This window comes from Botryllus schlosseri, chromosome 16, assembly GCF_051294905.1.
Source record: "Botryllus schlosseri isolate E-star chromosome 16, Bs_hap1, whole genome shotgun sequence".
In the NCBI taxonomy this organism is placed as follows: Eukaryota; Metazoa; Chordata; class Ascidiacea; order Stolidobranchia; family Styelidae; genus Botryllus; species Botryllus schlosseri.
The window spans coordinates 1,497,878-1,518,995 of record NC_137251.1 but is presented as its reverse complement, the minus strand read 5'-3'; the positions used below and the strand labels follow the sequence as shown (position 1 = coordinate 1,518,995).

Here is a 21,118-nt window from a genome sequence, read left to right as displayed (position 1 = left end):
ATTTTCAATCAACAATAGGCCTACCTGATTTTTTGGTAATGCTAGAGTTGGCAAATGATAAGTTGCGTGTTTTTGTTAAGCGTTTGATTTCTCAGTAATAAATACAATTATTGTATGTGCATACTTGTGATTCTTGATTCTTGTTTAGTTAGTTGGTATTGATTCTATAGATGTGAAACAGCAGCGTGGAATGTGTGAATAATTCGATGCGACTGAAGTTGTAGTCAGCAATATTCAAGTTACGTTCGAATCAACTGATCGTGGTAAATGGATTTCTCAAAGGGTTAGAGTTGTACCGGATCAACACATTCAAATACGAATCGACTTGGTCTGTGTAGTGAGTTTCATTTCAAGTTGACAAATTGACACATTGATTGAATATTCTCATGATTCGCATCACACGCCACCAAAGTCAACGTGAAACATATAGCGATCGCGGAAAGTATCAAATCTTGGATATTCAAGTCACCGTCTGCGCCGGTTCTGTTATTCGGGGCTTATTACTTAATAGGTAATATTCTTATTATATCAGACTCGTGAAATCCAGTTCTGTACCAAACTACCAACATATTACATTGTAGCGATTGGGATGTATGTAACCACAAGTCACGAGAGATGGTTATGTCTTATAGGCGTTATCTTGTGCGCGATCGTAGGATTTTAGAATTATTTCGCACCTTTTTGAATAAGCGTACGCTTCACAAAGGATTAGGGTTAGAGTAGAAATAAGTGACAATTTGTCGCTATTCAAGTTACCGACACTGGCGGTCTGTTATTCGTTACTTATTAAATCTTACGAGTGAAATCAAGTTCTGTGACAAACTGCTTAGTCAAATTTCACCGCGTGAGCGATCGACATGCATGTAACACCAAGTCGCGAAAGATGGCTATGTCCGAGACATTATCTTGTCAGCGATCGCAGGGTTTGCAAACTATTTCACGCATTTTTGGAGTGTTAGTTTGTGAGCGTGGTTATTGCTGATATTCGAACCGCCGTCTACGCCGGCTCTGTGGTAATCTAATTACCCAAATATTATCATGCAAGTGATTCCTAGATTTAGCAAACTATTTCACACCCTTTTTGGTGAAAGTACGACATGTCGCCCGCATGCAGTCTATAAACGAAAGTACGAATCATCGCCGCACCCATAGGAATAACGATATATCATTGTCGCACTCACCGTAAACTTTAGGATCAACTCGGACCGGTCATATATAATAATTTGCGACATATACATCAACTAAGAACCAATGACGTCACTATTTATCATACCAGATACATAGTCAACACCACTTCACCAGAGATCCCTATACCCGTCACGTTATCAGACAGGTCAGCGACACAACGTATACCTGAAAGGGTGGTATCACCGACGATACTGCAGGTCATCAGCCATAGGGACTCGAAAAGGGTGGAGTCACCAACACGAGTTTCGCGGCAGGTCACCAGCGGGCCCATAAGAACCAATAGCCGTTCGCGAGCGATCATACTAACTACTGTAGTTCTTGCTCTAGTTAAGATTGCGAATTTGAAAAGTGTGTAGTTCTAGTTGCGAGTTTGTAGAAGTGAGTAGTTCTAGTTCTAATCGCGTATTATGACAAGTAGTGTTACAGTTGCGAGTTTTGAAAAGTAAGAGTAAGTATAATTATAGTTGTAGTTAGGTAGGTAGGTATGAGGGGGTAGTGGGGCTTAGCTACTCGGCTTTTTGCCCCAGGACGATATCTGGTGCTAAGTACTCCCGTACTATCTGGAGGAATTACAATTCTTTATATATCTCTGCCACTTAAAATTGTGAATTCGATGACCGGCCATATCGTATGCGCGTCTGTGAGTAGAGAGCTAGAGACTCGGGCGTTAGGGGTTCTCTGTTTTGATCAGCAGTCTGAATTAGATTGATCCTGGCACGGTCATATTTAGGGCAATGGAGGAGGAAATGCTCGACAGTCTCTTTGATCCCGCATGCGTCACAAAGGCCATTTTGATGACATCTAATTCTGTGTAGATGACCAGTCTGCAGTCTAATTAGGATTCCTGACTCCCTGCGTGACAAATCGATAATTGGGTTAATGTCCCTGATATCTCCAATAAGTTTCCTATATGGGAGTCGTCGTCATGGGCATTTATGTGGTCGATCCACTTTTTTCCGACATATATCGGAAATGTGGGATTTCATTTCCTTCATAGTAATTTTTTGCCGAAGGTTTGGATCTCGCACGAGTGGCATCAGTGCTGCTTTTCGTGCGATTTCGTCGGCTTTTTCGTTGCAACGGATACCTTTATGGCCAGGGATCCAGGCCAAAGCAATTTCGATCCCTAATGCATGTAAATCCGATCCTAGGAGGAGGATATCGGCGACTAGTTGATTGTCCGGAGAGCAATTTCGAATCGCCACTAGACTGCTCTGACTGTCCGACAAAATAGCTACACGACTTCCAGGCGTACCATTGCGTTTGACCCATTCTAAACTATTTAGAATGGCGTTCAATTCTGTCGAGAGGACGGATAAGTGACCGTCGAGGGTGTAGCTGTAACATTCGTCTTTATTCTCAACGAAGAAACATGAACCACAGCCCGATGCGTTTTTCGAGCCATCAGTATAGATTCTGGTGTTCCCCGCATAATGCTCGTGTATGTATTCTTCGGTGATTTGTTTTGCAAAAGTGGGATGGACATCTCTAGATATTAACGTAGCTAGGCGTAAGTCTACGCCGATCTTGGGCTGTGACCACGGTGGCAACGGAGCCTGTTCGTAATTTTGGACGATTGGCTCTTCAAACATGTCTGATCCTGTTACCATGTCGAAGGTTCGGAATGAGTCGTTGCCGGGAAAAATTTCGTGCCATGAACCAGCTATCAAGTCTTTGTGGGGGTGGTTCACATTTGCCATTATCCTCTAGTTGTAGTTGCGCATTTTAAAAAGAGAGCATATAGTTCTAGTTCCATCGTACTTCTAGTTGCGCATTATGAAAATCCAGTATTTTTCACAAATCTGATTTATTACGAATTCTGTTGATTCTATCTCACTTGGAATTGTCAAATCCGTGCTCTTGATCGAGATCGTTGCCCAAAAATTGCCCGTTATTCACGAGAGCCTCCAAGCGTTCCAGATTGATTCTATACCCGGTGGCGGCCGCGATCAAGTTGAAAATCCCGTCGATCACGGTGTGCTCAGGCCTGTGAAAAGCATGTCTCTTTGCGGCTCCCGTAATTACCTGATACAAGCGCCATTCGCTCACCTCGAGACGTTTTAACGTTGTCGAGTCTGTGCCAGCGGAATTTCGTCTCCCAGTCCGCGTCCATGAATTCCACCTGCCAGCCGCCCTTGTCGGAGTCCAGACGCTGGACTTCGAGGTAAGTCTTTCCGAGCTGGAAAATGAAATGAGGTGGCGACCGTAGCTGGGCGGAAAATTTCCAAATCAGATTATGGTTTGAAATACACGTAAACATTTTTTTGCAAATTAGATAAGAATTAGAATTATAGATACAAAGTATTTTCTCCAGATTATATTTGAGTTATAATTACAGCTATACAGTATTTTTGGCAAAGTAGATTGGAACTAGAATAATAGCTACGCAGTATTTTCGAAATTAGATTAGAGTTGAAATTACAGGTTTACAGCTATACAGCATTTTTTCTAATTATTATATAAAAATAAATAGCAAAATATTTCAAAATTTTCCGTTCACCCCATGAAAGTGTTAGGTTGTCTATAGAAATGATGTTCACCAAATTTAGTTCAATTCCAACCAGTGAAAGCGGAGTTATTGCCGTCGAAAAATAGTATTGGGTGTGGGCACCACTATAATAAATAATAAAAGAATCGGTCACCGTAAATACTATTTTATTCATAATCCAAATTTTCCGACGGCAATAACTCCGCTTTCACTGGTTGGAATTGAGCTAAATTCGGTGAACATCGTTTCTATGGACCAGTGATTCCCAAGTGCGGCCCCCAGATAGCCTTCTTGCGGCCCCAAAAATATATTAAGAAATCGATTTATGACAAAAAATAAAATTTATATTTATAAAATACTCTTGTTTGGCTTGGCCTCTGTAGTTCTTGATTACAGAATTGCAGGAAAGTTGTGAGTATAGACTGCTAACGTTACGTCACTGCTGTTTCAATGCAATGTGCCCTAACTTTCCAGTTGAACGAGCAGTAGCTATAGATATATATAGGTATTGATAACTTTCAAAATCGGAGGAAAATCCTGAAAAAATGATAAATTTGTCCCACTTCGTGGTCGCTTGACTAAAAGAGAAAAAGAGGCCCAACTCCCTGAAAATACAGTTTTTCTTTCACACTAACAGGTGGTTGACTGAAAAAAGGTCAACTTTCCGGTCCATCTCCCGAAATAGCCACCGTTGCGTTCCTATCAGTGCTTACTTAATGTATATCAGTCGAATTGGGCCCTATATGTGACGAAAATCCTCAAAAAAGAAGACATTTGGGCGAGGACACATTTAGAAAAAATCAAAAAAGAGGACAAATCATCTTAAAAGAGGACGTATGGTAACCCTATGATGACTAGATGTGCAACACGTGACTCACGGTTGAATACGACGAGATGCATACTGCTTAGCCGGCTAAAAGCAGCATAATTGGTAGTCCTATATAGTCAGGGCCGTAACTGCCGCCTCAAAACCCCCAATTGAGGGGGGCCGAGCTCGGAAAGGGCCCAAAATTATTTCGTGAATCAGCATAAATTATAGAGTATTTTTGGAAAATTTATGCAACTTTTTCACGAAGTTCTGAATCAGTTTAAAATTTGACATTTTATATATTTTATCAATGGATAAGCCTTCAACATATAATCCCATAAGTCATCCACATACATATTTGGCCGGAAGTTAACCACCCCATGCCCATTATACAGCATTCGTGTCCATTCACCCGGTATTTCCACCGTAACCGCTGTTTTTGCCAGGGGATCGGTTTTTACAATACAGTACAGCGAGAATTGAACCATACTATCTCTGGATTGCGATGCCAGAGGTTTAATCACTGGGTGATAATGATATAATAATAAGTCCTAGTAATCTCTGTATTGCAGAAAAGTATTCGACACTAGTAGACATCGTCAACGCCAACACACGGCAGAAGACTACCGAGAAAATTCTTGATGATAGATCTACTTGTACACTTGACTATCTCCACCCACTGGAAGGTTGTCAAAGTATAGTAATATATAGTCAAAGCGCAATTAGAGTACTTGGAATTCCGGTCACCTGATTTACACCCTTAAAATGAGTCAAATATATTAATACACCCTGGTCAAAACTGTACTTTCAAGTACTAAATATGCTGTTTGCATCCTACGAAAAGTTGAAAATGATGAAATATATTTCAAGGAGAGATATCCTCAGTATGTGCGGGGTGTTTTTTCGTGGGGATTGTGCTGGTTAACTAAAATACACGCCAATCACCCCACGATATTGTTATATTCTTGATCTTGTTTGAACAATAACTCAATGCGACGAGGTTGCAATATGAAATCAGTAGCCTATATTATACAGCAGAATAACTTTAGGCAGCGACACGATCCAGAGTGCAGTTAAATGAAAGACTTCGAGACAGCAGAACACAGGGTATAAATACAACGCAAGGCACACGAGGAAATAATGATTGACGCTAATTACTAGTCCTATACAAAATAGAGTGAAACGATACCAACGTAAATACACGAACATAACAGACATATCTTATCTTCTTGAGGTGTAATAACCCATTATCGGGGTGTGAAAACGTAGTTGCCGTTCACCCGGTTCGTAAGCGTACGTAATAGGTGAAAATCAGCCAGAGATAAGTAGTAGAAGTAGTAGTCTGGCCGAACGATTAGTAGAAATAAAAGTCTAAAATCACAACATCTTGAGTAAGTAGTCAAACCTACTTGAGTACTCTCATCAAGTACTTCGTTGCTGACCACTTTATATGAGAAATGAGCACTGAGTAATATAACTCTTAGTACTTTCTTCTTGACAAAATCCAAGAGAAATGACCTTTGTTTTTCAGAAAGGGCGATTCCGCGTCTTCCACGAAAAATTTAATTGGATCTGCGGAGTCTTATACTTGTTAGAATAGAACCAAATTTGATGGGCAGCGTTTTTTAGGGTAACCTGACAATTTAATCAGTGAATGGCTGGAATCCGGAAAAAACTTATTTTTGAACAGCCCTAATGCACATTGCACAATTGCAGATCACTCTCATCACAGCAGGCTTATTGAGTGTTAGCCTAATAGGGGCTCGGTACAATGATCCGAGCAGCCGAATTTGGTTTTAGTATTAGGCTATTTGTAATTATTCGCGTCGAGTAGCGAGAGTTCTGAAATCAAACACTTCTTCACTATGACTTATATTATTACATATAGGTCCGTACTTTTTCCCACAGTGTGGAGGGCGAAGGCCTTGAAACCTCGATATCTCGTAACATAGCTCATCCGGAACATGTAGTATAGGCCTACAAATCTGCGCTCTATCGAAAAGAATACCAAATAAATCTTCAATTGGTAGCGAACTATCATTTTTCCTTTGTGGTCGCATACAACGTGCCTCTTTTGATTTTTCGTATCAACCATACTGTTGTGACGACAAAAATGATTATGGCCGACTCGATTCGGAAGTGAATTACTCAGTTTGGCCAAATTTTTGTTTGTTTTGGAGTATTCATGGTGTTTGTCGACTACTATGGTCATTTACAGGCTAATATTCTTCTTATTTTCCGTAACTGCCAACTTATAGCACGGCCCACCTCTAGGCTTTCGTAAGACACCGCTGACGCGGATGAGGTGGCCAGGTAAACCTCCAACACTTAGGTATCGGAATTCGGAAGTCGGCCTCGGTGTTGCAGCCACGGATTATACCACTGCGCTATCTCGCCACCAGTTTGGCCAACTCGATTTCGCTAAGCCAATTTCGCCCAACACGATGACTGCGTATGACACAGGCCAGCGCCGTACAGGCCGTTAATCATCAACGTGTAAACATTATCACACGAAGGTACCATAAAATAATGTTGACTCTCGGGCTGTCGAGTCAACTCAAACCCTTTAGATTATTTGCACAAAATGTCGCAGCTTACAGGAACGAACGCGTGGCAATCGGTCCGGCCGACTCTCGGAAATATCATTTCGTGAATGCTATTAATTTTTAACCTGATACAACTTACAAACTGTGCGCAAACTCATAACGGAGCAAATATTTATTTATCGTTAAGAATCTCGATCTCCTATATTGTTTGCTTCATCTATGCAACGAAGTTATACGGCACTAGAACTCTCAGGATAGAACTTAGATTTAGGTGAAGCTATCCGAGATGTATAACATAACTTATGATCCACCGTCGCGACAAAAAATCTGTAGATCGTTCTTACGACAGTATACTAAACGGAATCTTCAAAAAAATTAATGTTCATACTATAAAAGCTATGTCGAAAACGACGTGAAAGCGAAATGTTTAGTAGAAATTATGTCCTGACAGGTTGAGAACAGGTCTATCTTTAGGCGGTGGCTATTCGTACGGAGCCGGGAACGATGTCCTTCGTCGAGAAAAGGGCATGAACGATTTTCACGGTATTCCATAATACCAGCAGATTTCTCAGTCTATACACCAAAATCATGCAAGAGCTTCTTGGAGGTACAGAACTTCAATATACAATTAAATAGTATATTCATATTGAAATGAACCCGAATATTTTCGGCTGACACTCGTCAGGGGTAATCGTCTTTCCAATTCTCTATTAGTTGCTGACGATTACCCCTGACGAGTGTCAGCCGAAAATATTCGGGTTCATTTCAATATGAATATACTATTTAAAATCATGCAAACACAACCACTTCGGAAATTTTTTGAAGTGTTTCTATCCATTTATAATCTATGGTCACTATTTGCGCATATTCCTTCGTTTTGTTAGTGTGTTTGTACGTCCAATAAGGAATTATGCGTTAGGTCAATTTTGAGTAAAACGAGAAATCACAAAATGTGACATTTCTCAAAGACTATGGACACTGAAGAATTATTCGTATTTTAGTGATTGGTTTGGAATAGCAAAACACAATACATAGAAACTTTTACTCAACTGGACTTTTGCGAAATTCTGTGTCATGGCGTAATTTATGGTCCATAGTAAGAGTGTTTGCATTGTTACTTGATGCTTGAGTAAGCTATATTTGTTCATATTAACCCTTTTCTTACCTGCAATAAAGAATCATTGTGATTAATACGGACCAAATAGGAGCAAAATCAAAAATTAGAGAAATTGACATTTCTTCAAAATTTGGGATACTTCAGGAATTTTTTTTGTATTTTGGTATTTAGATTGGAACACTAAAACACAATACATAAAAAAAATTTACCAACTAAAACTTTCGCAAAATTTTGTAACATGATGTAATTCATACCGTTTGTTATTCAACACATCGTTTTCTCACCATAAGGTATGACATATTTGTGGACATGTAACTGTTGTCAGCTCTTATTGCTCGAATATATCTATCAGAGTTGCATTATAGAATGTAATTGATATATGTATTTTCAGTATTGTCATATACGCTAGATAATTAGTACCACTTGATCAACAGCATGGCAGAAGAGGGTCGAGATCACAATTCTGGTGTCGTTGATGTCATGACTACATCATTATCGCCGGGAACGAGCGGTAAGTATAATGCCTGGTGTATTGGAGCGCAGTTTATTACTTGAAATTCTAAATATTATGATCCATATATATAGTGGTTATTTAAATACACCACATATCGCTCGTTCCTTAAAAAGATACAGAACATGATGGAATCCAGGTTACGTCATGATAAGACTATGTATGTAACCTGGAACGCAGTACAATAATCACATGTGTCTCAGGATCTGCAACTTTGGCTGAAGGTGAAAATGTCAATCTAAAGTTTAAAAATTGCTCTGTTAACGTCGTGGCCGGAAATCAGATCAACAATACCAGTACTGAAGGAGAAGCAAGTAGCCCGAGTCAGGGTGAGTGCAGTGTTTTTATTTGTTTTTTTTTTTATTACGGTGTCCCAATGGAGGAGAATGATATACTTCAAGGCACGTTTTCAATGACGAGCAAAATTTTGTAATAAAATATTTTAAGGCCTGCTAGTTATAATGATTGGATTAATGTTCTGGGATATCAGCACATAAATACATCAATTTCAATTATACGCAACGAAACCCATCAGTGTATAGTCCGCAGGAAATAGGCCTATCTGCTTTTCATTCAATTACCGGTTGAGCGATACTTGAGCATGCGCTTAAGTGTCGAGCGGGGGGGCCAACATTACATTATTGCCATCGCCTAGATCGGAATTGTAACAAAGGCATGCAGAAGAGTGATGTTATTTGAACGCAAAAAGAGACACCGGTCCTTCTTTATTACGAATTTGATAATTATTTTATTAGCAATTATGAAGCTTAGGCCTATAACTCGTGTTCCTATAAAAAAAAATAGCAAACAGCTCGTCTCGACAAGAATACACATGGAAAATGCTATAGGTTCGCTTGTCTTAGTCGGTCACCAATCTTCAGGAGATCCTTATCGTCGTACTTCTGACGTACGTATAACAGGCTGACTGTAATAACGAAACAACTTACTATGAGGTGCACAAGCGCAATTTTATTCTGGGTCGTCTTGCCCAGCCGATAAATACCCCGAGCCTAGAAATTATACGTCCTTACTCGCATCGAGGAAGCGGTTTGCTTATAAAATTTAGGATGAACTATATTCATTCGTGGCCAACCTTTCATGCACTGGTTTCCTAATCAATTGTATTTGGTTTCTGATTCTCATACCTGTAAAACCTAGAAGTGGCTATCAAAGATAGTCAATAATGAAGAACTTCTACTTTTCGAAGTACTTCAAGTAGATTTGCCTACTTTCACTACTACCTCAAGTGGTGATGATTTTACACTCCTTGTTGGATACTTCAACTCGTACTTCTGTTTTTTTTTTCAGTTAGACCTACGCCTAGAATAATTACTGCTTTACTAACTTATTAATCGCTACTTCTACTTCTAATTGAGTACTGACGATAACTACTTCTTACAAATGCATTGTGACGATTTTCATTACACTGAGTAACCAAGGCTTTTATTAACTGAAAACAAGCACTATACGCAGTACAACTAGGCCAGCAGCTAAGGTACCAAGAAACTACAAATTACCGGCGACACGATATCTAAAGGAGAAGATAGGTAATCAAGGAATAATTGGTTAACTAAATGTAAAGGACGAGACAATGGAACACAAGAATTCACCATACTCCAAATTCACAGAACAATATTCGTAATTCCGACTCTTCGTTTTCAATAATTTCTACATGTTCATGCATTGCATAAGAATAACAATTTGACTTCAGTACTGAAATTTAATAAATTTACTTCAATCTCGTTCTTTTACTTAGGGGGCAAGTTGCTCCCGGATTATTCGTGTATTTACAGGGGTACTCTGAATAAAAAATATACTAAATTACCAATTCAAGATACTCATACTCATGCACGAATATTACTTGCATAAAAATGGATTTGAAGAATTTGTCCGGATTAAGATTCACAACATTGTTATGTTTGGATTTAAAATTTAACTTGGACGATGAATTTCTAATAACTTCCATTTTAATGACATAATTCATAATAGTTTGCGGATTTGGATATTTGTATTATTTTAAATCCGATCGCACCCATATAAAGGTAGCAGTGGTAACGTTAAAAGAGAGTTAGGCCGTTATTCGGATAATAATAATGTTTTTGGCATGTGTGTTTTATCATCAAGCTAATATCTGATTTTTTTTCAAGTCCTACGATTTTTTATTACCTTTCGCGGTCTAAATAAAACGAAAGCTCGTTGAATTCAATAATATTCTCTATCAATACATGCGAATAATCTGACAGTTACAAGGGTTTAAACTTGATGATGTTTTGGGATTAACTGAAGTCAATGATCATATTTGTTAATCCTATTACTTCGATTCAACACTACGACAAAGTTAGTGTTTTCTCAATTTGACTATAATACGATATATCAATGTTTTCGGTCAATAAAGTCTTTTTCGACCAAGGTTTTCTCACTGCCGAGTTTTTGGCACACTTTTCGGATTCCCATGTTAGCCTAAACTTCATTATGTATTGATGCGTCGTGGTCCGGTAATGGTTGACTACAAAATGCCTATTGTGTATCTCTTGGGAGAAGAGCATGCACCCAATCATCAAGACATGTAGTGATGCCAAATCGCGCAAGGGGGGGAAAATTTGAAAAGGTGGATGAAGGTCTTAAAAAATACTCTATAATTTATGTTCATTCACGAAATAATTTTGTGCCTCCTTCATGCTTGGCGACCATCAATTGGGAGGGGGGTAGGGGTGCGGCAAATGCATCGAATGAATGGATCAAAAACGAATAATCGTGCAAACTGCGCGGTTTAGCGAGTCAGCTCGCATTTCGTCAAACGACACTGCTTGAACTTCAAATCAAATCGAACACGTTTCCAGACAGAGACGTATTGTTACCTCACGAAGTTCTGAATCAGTTTAAAATTTGACATTTTATATATTTTATCAATGGATAAGCCTTCAACATATAATCCCATAAGTCATCCACATACATATTTGGCCGGAAGTTAACCACCCCATGCCCATTATACAGCATTCGTGTCCATTCACCCGGTATTTCTACCGTAACCGCTGTTTTTGCCAGGGGATCGGTTTTTACAATACAGTACAGCGAGAATTGAACCATACTATCTCTGGATTGCGATGCCAGAGGTTTAATCACTGGGTGATAATGATATAATAATAAGTCCTAGTAATCTCTGTATTGCAGAAAAGTATTCGACACTAGTAGACATCGTCAACGCCAACACACGGCAGAAGACTACCGAGAAAATTCTTGATGATTTCAAGACTGAGCGTATGGACCGACCGGACTTCCAAGTTAACCCTCGGATGAGAAAGGTTAACGTTGAGGATTACTTCAAAGGAAATTACCAAGACGTCGAAGACATGGAAGTAAGGATAAAGAAGCGGTCATGGCTAGGTATAAAACGGGAGAAGGTATTGAAAACGCAATTGAGAAAAGAAATAGGCTTTCACGGACACAAAGAGCAATATGAGGATACCTTGTCGTTAGATCAGCTTATAATGTCAATTACTGGAGAAACTTATTCCTCACACGCAGACGAACATTCGGTCATAGGCATTGTCGCGTCTGCGGGATCGGGGAAAACCACTCTCATGCGTAGATTAGCGAGAAAATCACTCGATACAACCTCCCTAACACAAGGCTCCAATCAAGTAGTCTCGAAAATGATACATTTTATCGAATTGAAAACCATCAAGTACGCTGGTTATGTGAAACCATCTAAATTTCTCTTCGAGGGACTTTTCGGAAAGGCTTTAGATGAGGAAAATGCTTACCGGTGGTTGCTTGAAAACCAAACGAGTGCCGTTTTATATTTCGACGGTCTAGATCAGGCTACGTGGAAGATAGCCAATGGTACAGATTACGATAAAATTAATCCATTTTCCCATGCCGATACAGCAACGATCATGTACAACATACTCTCCGGTAACCTGCTTCCCCGGGCGAAAATCGTATTCGCATCACGCGAATTTAGAGTGTCAGAGTTACCTGCGAAGGCACGACCTACCGACATCATTACTCTCTCAGGATTGACGCAAAACGACGCAAAAGAACTTTTCGTGTTTTTAATCGGAAAAGATGGTGCTAAGGCCTGGGGAAATATTCGTAGCATGTCGCCCAGGCTACTCAACTTGGTGTCAGTTCCCGTGTTCCTAATTTTAACAGCAGTTGTAATGGCAAGAGATCGGAAAAGACCTCCACCGACTACAGTTACCGAATTGTATAAAAGAATCATTGACGCTCTTCGACACGTCGAAAACATCCGACATCGTGACGAAATAGACAAAATATTATTAAAATTGAAGGAAATGGCTTATCGAGGAATGAAAGAAGGGCGGGTCGTATTTAATGCGGAGGATTTGAAAAAGTTCGGTTTGTCTGCCGAAGAGGTTCAGGACTTGATTATGAAGGTTCCCGGTAACAATCTGCTCAGTCGACATTTAGTTGAGGGTGATTTCATCTTCTTCTTCTGTCATCAAAGCATACAAGAGTTCCTTGCAGCAAGCTTCATAGCTCATATGACAGCTAAAGAATTCTCTCGATTCGATGGAAAACATCTCCACGAAAATCGATGGTCGGTCGTTCGCAGATTTGTTTCCGGACTCGTTCATGAACAATCAACGGATCAAGTTTCTAAAAGTGAGTTATTGTTAAATTGAGCCTCCATAATGCGATAAGTTTAAATCTAGCCTTTTGAAGGTCAAGTTGTGTGTGATATATGAAAAGGTTATGCGCGTATGTCACAATATCACTGGTCTCCCTTCATTCGAACGTCTGATCTGCAACGGGATATTGTTTAGTTGGTCAGAATTGACGGTGGTATCGTAAAAATTCTCAAGTTTTTGACTGTGAGAGTTAATTTGCAAACCTCAAGTTTGTTAGGTGCCATAAGAAAAATGACCTATCTAAATAATTGTCACTTGAAAAGCTAGTGAAGAAGAGCATCAATCACTCATAAGTGCGTATTCGATATCACGGAGCGTGACCCTAAACCAGGGGTGGGCAAACTACAGCCAGTAACACCGTTTTGTGTGGCCCGCGAAAGCTTGAAGAAATTGATAAATTGATAAAATCAAATTTCTGTGGTTGCTTGATCCAACTTTTTCTTATATATTTCAACATGATAATGATAAGTTATAGAGTCCTACCATAGTATTTTATGTCATTGACGGCGCGATATCCCTAACTCGACGCCCATGAAGTCTGAAAGGTTTCAATTGCTCAACATCACCAAAAGTGAAACGTTAGTGACTTAGTTCGTATACTTCGGGTGTGATTTTAGATTGGCAACACGAGCAAGTTCATTACTTTTAGTGCTGTACTTGTAAAAACCGATTCGCGAGTGTGTTAGATAGATTCGTTTCTTGTATGTGTGAAATTAATTGTATTTATAATTGCTACCGGTATACATATTGTAGAAGCGTATTTAAAGGTAACATGGTTATGATCAGGGCTTTGGAGCAGTGGTAAATTTTAATACCGGGACTGCACTCGTTATTATCAAGCTATACAGTCGAATGAAATCTTGTAACGGAGCGATTATTCAAGTGTAACCGCAGCAAAGCAATATGAATGAATGTCACGACCTTATCAGTAGAAATTCGTTTTATTTCTAACCAATACCAAACGGATTGATATTCGACATTGGTACGCTTGTTTACAGTCCGTCCGCCATTGATCAAGTTCACTGGAATATAGAAGGTTTCCCATCACACGAATCGAACTAACTATACGAATCTGGTGTTCCATCAAATTTGACAACTTAATTTAACGCCGTGCACTGTACAAGTGCACGATGGAAAGTGTCAGTAACGAATTAAACTACATGCTCAGTTGCTCACAAGGGACATTGCACGACAATTTCCGAAAACGAGTGTATCAAGTAGCTTAGTCAAGTATGAATACACAAAACTGATGATTACAAAAAGAAAATGGCGCACCGAATCACTGATTGTCCTCTTATATTCATCACCAGGGACTCGGACATCGCATTGACTATGCTTGTATCGCGACAATTATAATGGCGTTATGGGCTGCTTTGACGCATTTTCCTATTACCTTGGCAAATATTTACTGGAGTATCCACAATAATACGCTGTTTAATTTCGGGCTATCATAAAACTTCACCAAAGTACGTGCATTTGCTAGTCTAATTCATGCAGGAAGCGATGTTTCTCGACGTGCGGCGCGGGTGCCTTCCAAATGAGTACGTGCAGCAAATTTTATTTTATTCTCCGGCGCCGCTTATATATATTCGGCTGAATTAGTTAAATCCCTCAGCTCACATAAGCGTCAGTCCCGTTTTGTCACATGCATAGTGATCATTATTTTTCGAACCGCACAATTAACCATCGGTGTCGTGCTGATGACGAAATTGTGGGAATGGCGAATACTCTCAAAACAGTAATTCAGGAGTGCGCACTGAATATCTAACCTACCCAGGTGTGGCGCCTATGTATGGATAATTGAACAATGAACAAGGTTTGTTAGAAAAACAGGTGCCAACGAGGCAACAATTCCTAATTTTGTGAACGATTACCGTAAAATTATGTGAATTCCGCCAATAAGCATGGCATCTTATAAAATACATCGGAGCCGGAGCTACTTTTCAAACACTCGGATCCAGCTCCGGCTCCACTTGAATTTTATGTAGAGCTCCAGCTCAGCTCAGCTTCAGCTTCGGATCCGCTGAAAATGCACGGCTCCGGGGCTCCGGCTCCTGGCTCTGGCTCCGGCTCCAAAGCTCTGCTTATGATTCTGTCAGCATCGTGTGTCCTGGAGTTGAACGAAAAGTACAATCAGCAAATCTATGAACAGATCGCTGCTCATAGACTCAAAGTTACTTCCAGTTATAAGAATCGGGACGACCAACTTTCATCTCTGATTTCAACAATGAGAACGCTGCGCTTTTAAATTCTTGTCAATGTTTCTGCGGCTTGTGCGATATCAACAGCATACATAATATTTTCATGTCGTCGATCGCAATATTATCAAATAACAATAAGTATAATGCGATTCAAGGGATTCAAATAATAAATGCTAGCTAAAACGTTTGCCCATCCCTGCCCTAAACAATGCATTGATCGCCCATATTAGATCGGTGCTTCCCGATCTCTTTCAGTTCGCGACCCACTTTGAATGCGAGATTTATCGTGAGACCCACAATTCCATATACCAAACAAATAAAAAAAACTAATGAGAAATGCTCAGTTGAATGCACATGCGTTAAGCTTAAGATTTGTCAAAAATCGATTCTTTGCTCGCGTGACTTATCCACTATCACAGCGATATTCAGTGACGATAGAGAACTTTTGTAGAAACTGCTAATTTGTGAACGGTTAATTGATCCCACAATGGGATATTTGCACTTCACCTTAATCGGCACATCAATTGACTAAATGTCAACAGTGAGAAACGATTTAAAGTCACTACGTAGTATACTAGCTACCTTCACATAGTGATAGCCAGCAGTGCCTAACGGAATGATCATAAAATATTTCTCCACTCTCAATGATCGTGATATCTGAGTCAAATCGATGAACTTAACTTCACTCGATTTTGCGCAGCCCTGATTACGGCGCCAGGGGGCGCATATTAAAAACGGTTGAGAACCGCCGGTGTAATCAAAATACTGAGAAACCAATAATTTGTTTTAGGGCTACTGACATGGAGTGACCCTTTCACTGTGAACGAATGAGACGCAGTGTTTACAGTATACAGTGTAGTAGTTTATTGTCAATGTTATAGTGGGTGATGCGTGTTTCGTCACAGTACCTGATCAAAGGAAAAAACAGCGAGTTTTCGGCCGATCGATTTGTTCGCAGCTCAAGAAGGAAAGCGACAGTAGTAGTCGTTGGTGCAGGCGCATTCTCCTGGAGCTTTACACGGCGATCTGCGAATCGGACAACGATGACCTGATGAAACAGCTTGACGCCATCGATGTACGACACTATCGACTGATAATCGATCTGACAATCTGCTCAGTCGACATTTAATTGAGGGTGATTTCATCTTCTTCTTCTGTCATCAAAGCATACAAGAGTTCCTTGCAGCAAGCTTTATAGCTCATATGACAGCTAAAGAATTCTCTCGATTCGATGGAAAACATCTCCACGAAAATCGATGGTCGGTCGTTCGCAGATTTGTTTCCGGACTCGTTCATGAACAATCAACGGATCAAGTTTCTAAAAGTGAGTTATTGTTAAATTGAGCCTCCATAATGCGATAAGTTTAAATCTAGCCTTTTGAAGGTCAAGTTGTGTGTGATATATGAAAAGGTTATGCGCGAAGTCACAATATCACTGGTCTCCCTTCATTCGAACGTCTGATCTGCAACGGGATATTGTTTAGTTGGTCAGAATTGATGGTGGTATCGTAAAGATTCTCAAGTTTTTGACTGTGAGAGTTAATTTGCAAACCTCAAGTTTGTTAGGTGCCATAAGAAAAATGACCTATCTAAATAATTGTCACGTGAAAAGCTAGTGAAGAAGAGCATCAATCACTCATAAGTGCGTATTCGATATCACGGAGCGTGACCCTAAACCAGGGGTGGGCAAACTACAGCCAGTAACACCGTTTTGTGTGGCCCGCGAAAGCTTGAAGAAATTGATAAATTGATAAAATCAAATTTCTGTGGTTGCTTGATCCAACTTTTTCTTATATATTTCAACATGATAATGATAAGTTATAGAGTCCTACCATAGTATTTTATGTCATTGACGGCGCGATATCCCTAACTCGACGCCCATGAAGTGTGAAAGGTTTCAATTGCTCAACATCACCAAAAGTGAAACGTTAGTGACTTAGTTCGTATACTTCGGGTGTGATTTTAGATTGGCAACACGAGCAAGTTCATTACTTTTAGTGCTGTACTTGTAAAAACCGATTCGCGAGTGTGTTAGATAGATTCGTTTCTTGTATGTGTGAAATTAATTGTATTTATAATTGCTACCGGTATACATATTGTAGAAGCGTATTTAAAGGTAACATGGTTATGATCAGGGCTTTGGAGCAGTGGTAAATTTTAATACCGGGACTGCACTCGTTATTATCAAGCTATACAGTCGAATGAAATCTTGTAACGGAGCGATTATTCAAGTGTAACCGCAGCAAAGCAATATGAATGAATGTCACGACCTTATCAGTAGAAATTCGTTTTATTTCTAACCAATACCAAACGGATTGATATTCGACATTGGTACGCTTGTTTACAGTCCGTCCGCCATTGATCAAGTTCACTGGAATATAGAAGGTTTCCCATCACACGAATCGAACTAACTATACGAATCTGGTGTTCCATCAAATTTGACAACTTAATTTAACGCCGTGCACTGTACAAGTGCACGATGGAAAGTGTCAGTAACGAATTAAACTACATGCTCAGTTGCTCACAAGGGACATTGCACGACAATTTCCGAAAACGAGTGTATCAAGTAGCTTAGTCAAGTATGAATACACAAAACTGATGATTACAAAAAGAAAATGGCGCACCGAATCACTGATTGTCCTCTTATATTCATCACCAGGGACTCGGACATCGCATTGACTATGCTTGTATCGCGACAATTATAATGGCGTTATGGGCTGCTTTGACGCATTTTCCTATTACCTTGGCAAATATTTACTGGAGTATCCACAATAATACGCTGTTTAATTTCGGGCTATCATAAAACTTCACCAAAGTACGTGCATTTGCTAGTCTAATTCATGCAGGAAGCGATGTTTCTCGACGTGCGGCGCGGGTGCCTTCCAAATGAGTACGTGCAGCAAATTTTATTTTATTCTCCGGCGCCGCTTATATATATTCGGCTGAATTAGTTAAATCCCTCAGCTCACATAAGCGTCAGTCCCGTTTTGTCACATGCATAGTGATCATTATTTTTCGAACCGCACAATTAACCATCGGTGTCGTGCTGATGACGAAATTGTGGGAATGGCGAATACTCTCAAAACAGTAATTCAGGAGTGCGCACTGAATATCTAACCTACCCAGGTGTGGCGCCTATGTATGGATAATTGAACAATGAACAAGGTTTGTTAGAAAAACAGGTGCCAACGAGGCAACAATTCCTAATTTTGTGAACGATTACCGTAAAATTATGTGAATTCCGCCAATAAGCATGGCATCTTATAAAATACATCGGAGCCGGAGCTACTTTTCAAACACTCGGATCCAGCTCCGGCTCCACTTGAATTTTATGTAGAGCTCCAGCTCAGCTCAGCTTCAGCTTCGGATCCGCTGAAAATGCACGGCTCCGGGGCTCCGGCTCCTGGCTCTGGCTCCGGCTCCAAAGCTCTGCTTATGATTCTGTCAGCATCGTGTGTCCTGGAGTTGAACGAAAAGTAAATCAGCAAATCTATGAACAGATCGCTGCTCATAGACTCAAAGTTACTTCCAGTTATAAGAATCGGGACGACCAACTTTCATCTCTGATTTCAACAATGAGAACGCTGCGCTTTTAAATTCTTGTCAATGTTTCTGCGGCTTGTGCGATATCAACAGCATACATAATATTTTCATGTCGTCGATCGCAATATTATCAAATAACAATAAGTATAATGCGATTCAAGGGATTCAAATAATAAATGCTAGCTAAAACGTTTGCCCATCCCTGCCCTAAACAATGCATTGATCGCCCATATTAGATCGGTGCTTCCCGATCTCTTTCAGTTCGCGACCCACTTTGAATGCGAGATTTATCGTGAGACCCACAATTCCATATACCAAACAAATAAAAAAAACTAATGAGAAATGCTCAGTTGAATGCACATGCGTTAAGCTTAAGATTTGTCAAAAATCGATTCTTTGCTCGCGTGACTTATCCACTATCACAGCGATATTCAGTGACGATAGAGAACTTTTGTAGAAACTGCTAATTTGTGAACGGTTAATTGATCCCACAATGGGATATTTGCACTTCACCTTAATCGGCACATCAATTGACTAAATGTCAACAGTGAGAAACGATTTAAAGTCACTACGTAGTATACTAGCTACCTTCACATAGTGATAGCCAGCAGTGCCTAACGGAATGATCATAAAATATTTCTCCACTCTCAATGATCGTGATATCTGAGTCAAATCGATGAACTTAACTTCACTCGATTTTGCGCAGCCCTGATTACGGCGCCAGGGGGCGCATATTAAAAACGGTTGAGAACCGCCGGTGTAATCAAAATACTGAGAAACCAATAATTTGTTTTAGGGCTACTGACATGGAGTGACCCTTTCACTGTGAACGAATGAGACGCAGTGTTTACAGTATACAGTGTAGTAGCTTATTGTCAATGTTATAGTGGGTGATGCGTGTTTCGTCACAGTACCTGATCAAAGGAAAAAACAGCGAGTTTTCGGCCGATCGATTTGTTCGCAGCTCAAGAAGGAAAGCGACAGTAGTAGTCGTTGGTGCAGGCGCATTCTCCTGGAGCTTTACACGGCGATCTGCGAATCGGACGACGATGACCTGATGAAACAGCTTGACGCCATCGATGTACGACACTATCGACTGAGCCGGGAGGAAGCCCATGTCGTTGGAACGCTCGTTGCGAGGAGTCGAGGACTTCAGACTTGTTTGTATTTATACGACTGTGATCTCGACGACGAGATGTTGCACGTCATCACGAGATGTCTCAAGGAGCCAGTTCACGTGAGTTGGTTTGTTACGTCACACCTTCAGAAGGCTGACGACGAAACCGTTCCAGGTGAAGGACGTGTTTTTGGTTGACAACAATATCTCAGGTCGCGCACTCCGTTCGTTTCTCGGACATCCTCGGATTGGATCGTGGACAGGAAACCTGCATTGGGAGGTGAGTCGCGTGTGGCGACGGTCACGGTCTGCGTGCTGTGACGTCGTGTTACCCGGACTTGCGAACAATGTTCAGTATCTCTCGCTGGATGGGATCATCTGGCTGCACAACGAAGGCGGTGACGTCATTATACGGAACCGCGACAACAACACCAAAGGCCGTTTCAACACCGAGGTCAGTTTTGTCCTGGGGGATGGATTGTGACGCAACTGACATCTCTCTTCACAGGATTCCACTTTATCACTCGAGGAGAGTCTTTCTGCTGACGAAGTAGAATTTCTCAAGGAACTTTTCGACGCTCGATTCCAGGAACGGCCGTCGTTAGCTGTGGACGTTAGATGTCGATCGCAGCGTCTTTTTCGATTTTTTGTATTGTAGGGCGAATTTTTTATCACGAACCTTGATATCAGTCTGCAGTAAACTTGCGCTGGCTGTACTTCAAGTCAACGCTTCTATATTCGTGTTTCTGCTACCTTGGTGATTTTAAAAACGACTGAGATCCGAACCCTAATACGCTAGCCTTATAACCCTTAGTTCTTTTCTTATTGATTTTCTATGTGACTATCAAATTCTCCATGACTCCAACGCCGCCGTTAGCTGTGGACGTTACATGTTGATGGTATAATGCAGGGGTCACCAACACGCGGCCCGTGGGCCGCATGGG

At 40.4% G+C, this 21,118-nt stretch overlaps 1 protein-coding gene and 2 long non-coding RNA genes across 3 annotated transcripts; 2 read left to right on the top strand and 1 right to left on the bottom strand.

The window, feature by feature from the left end:
- Window positions 1-648: 648 nt before the first annotated feature.
- On the bottom strand, window positions 649-4,741 carry LOC145459047 (uncharacterized). The gene is made up of 2 exons (XR_013921263.1): window positions 3,238-4,741; window positions 649-3,175 (listed from the first exon to the last, which is right to left on the bottom strand). It is a non-coding gene; the product is annotated as an uncharacterized LOC145459047 (long non-coding RNA).
- Window positions 4,742-7,941: 3,200 nt separating this feature from the next.
- On the top strand, window positions 7,942-20,239 carry LOC145458686 (uncharacterized). Its single transcript, XM_080337135.1, has 7 exons — window positions 7,942-8,658; window positions 8,862-8,987; window positions 11,830-13,287; window positions 16,420-16,589; window positions 16,622-16,838; window positions 19,969-20,138; window positions 20,201-20,239. The coding sequence occupies exons 1-7, from the start codon at window positions 8,583-8,585 to the stop codon at window positions 20,237-20,239; spliced, it is 2,256 nt and encodes a 751-aa protein (XP_080193261.1). The 5' UTR covers window positions 7,942-8,582.
- On the top strand, window positions 20,239-20,751 carry LOC145459091 (uncharacterized). Its single transcript, XR_013921272.1, has 3 exons — window positions 20,239-20,294; window positions 20,350-20,454; window positions 20,530-20,751. It is a non-coding gene; the product is annotated as an uncharacterized LOC145459091 (long non-coding RNA).
- The last annotated feature ends 367 nt before the right edge of the window (window positions 20,752-21,118 follow it).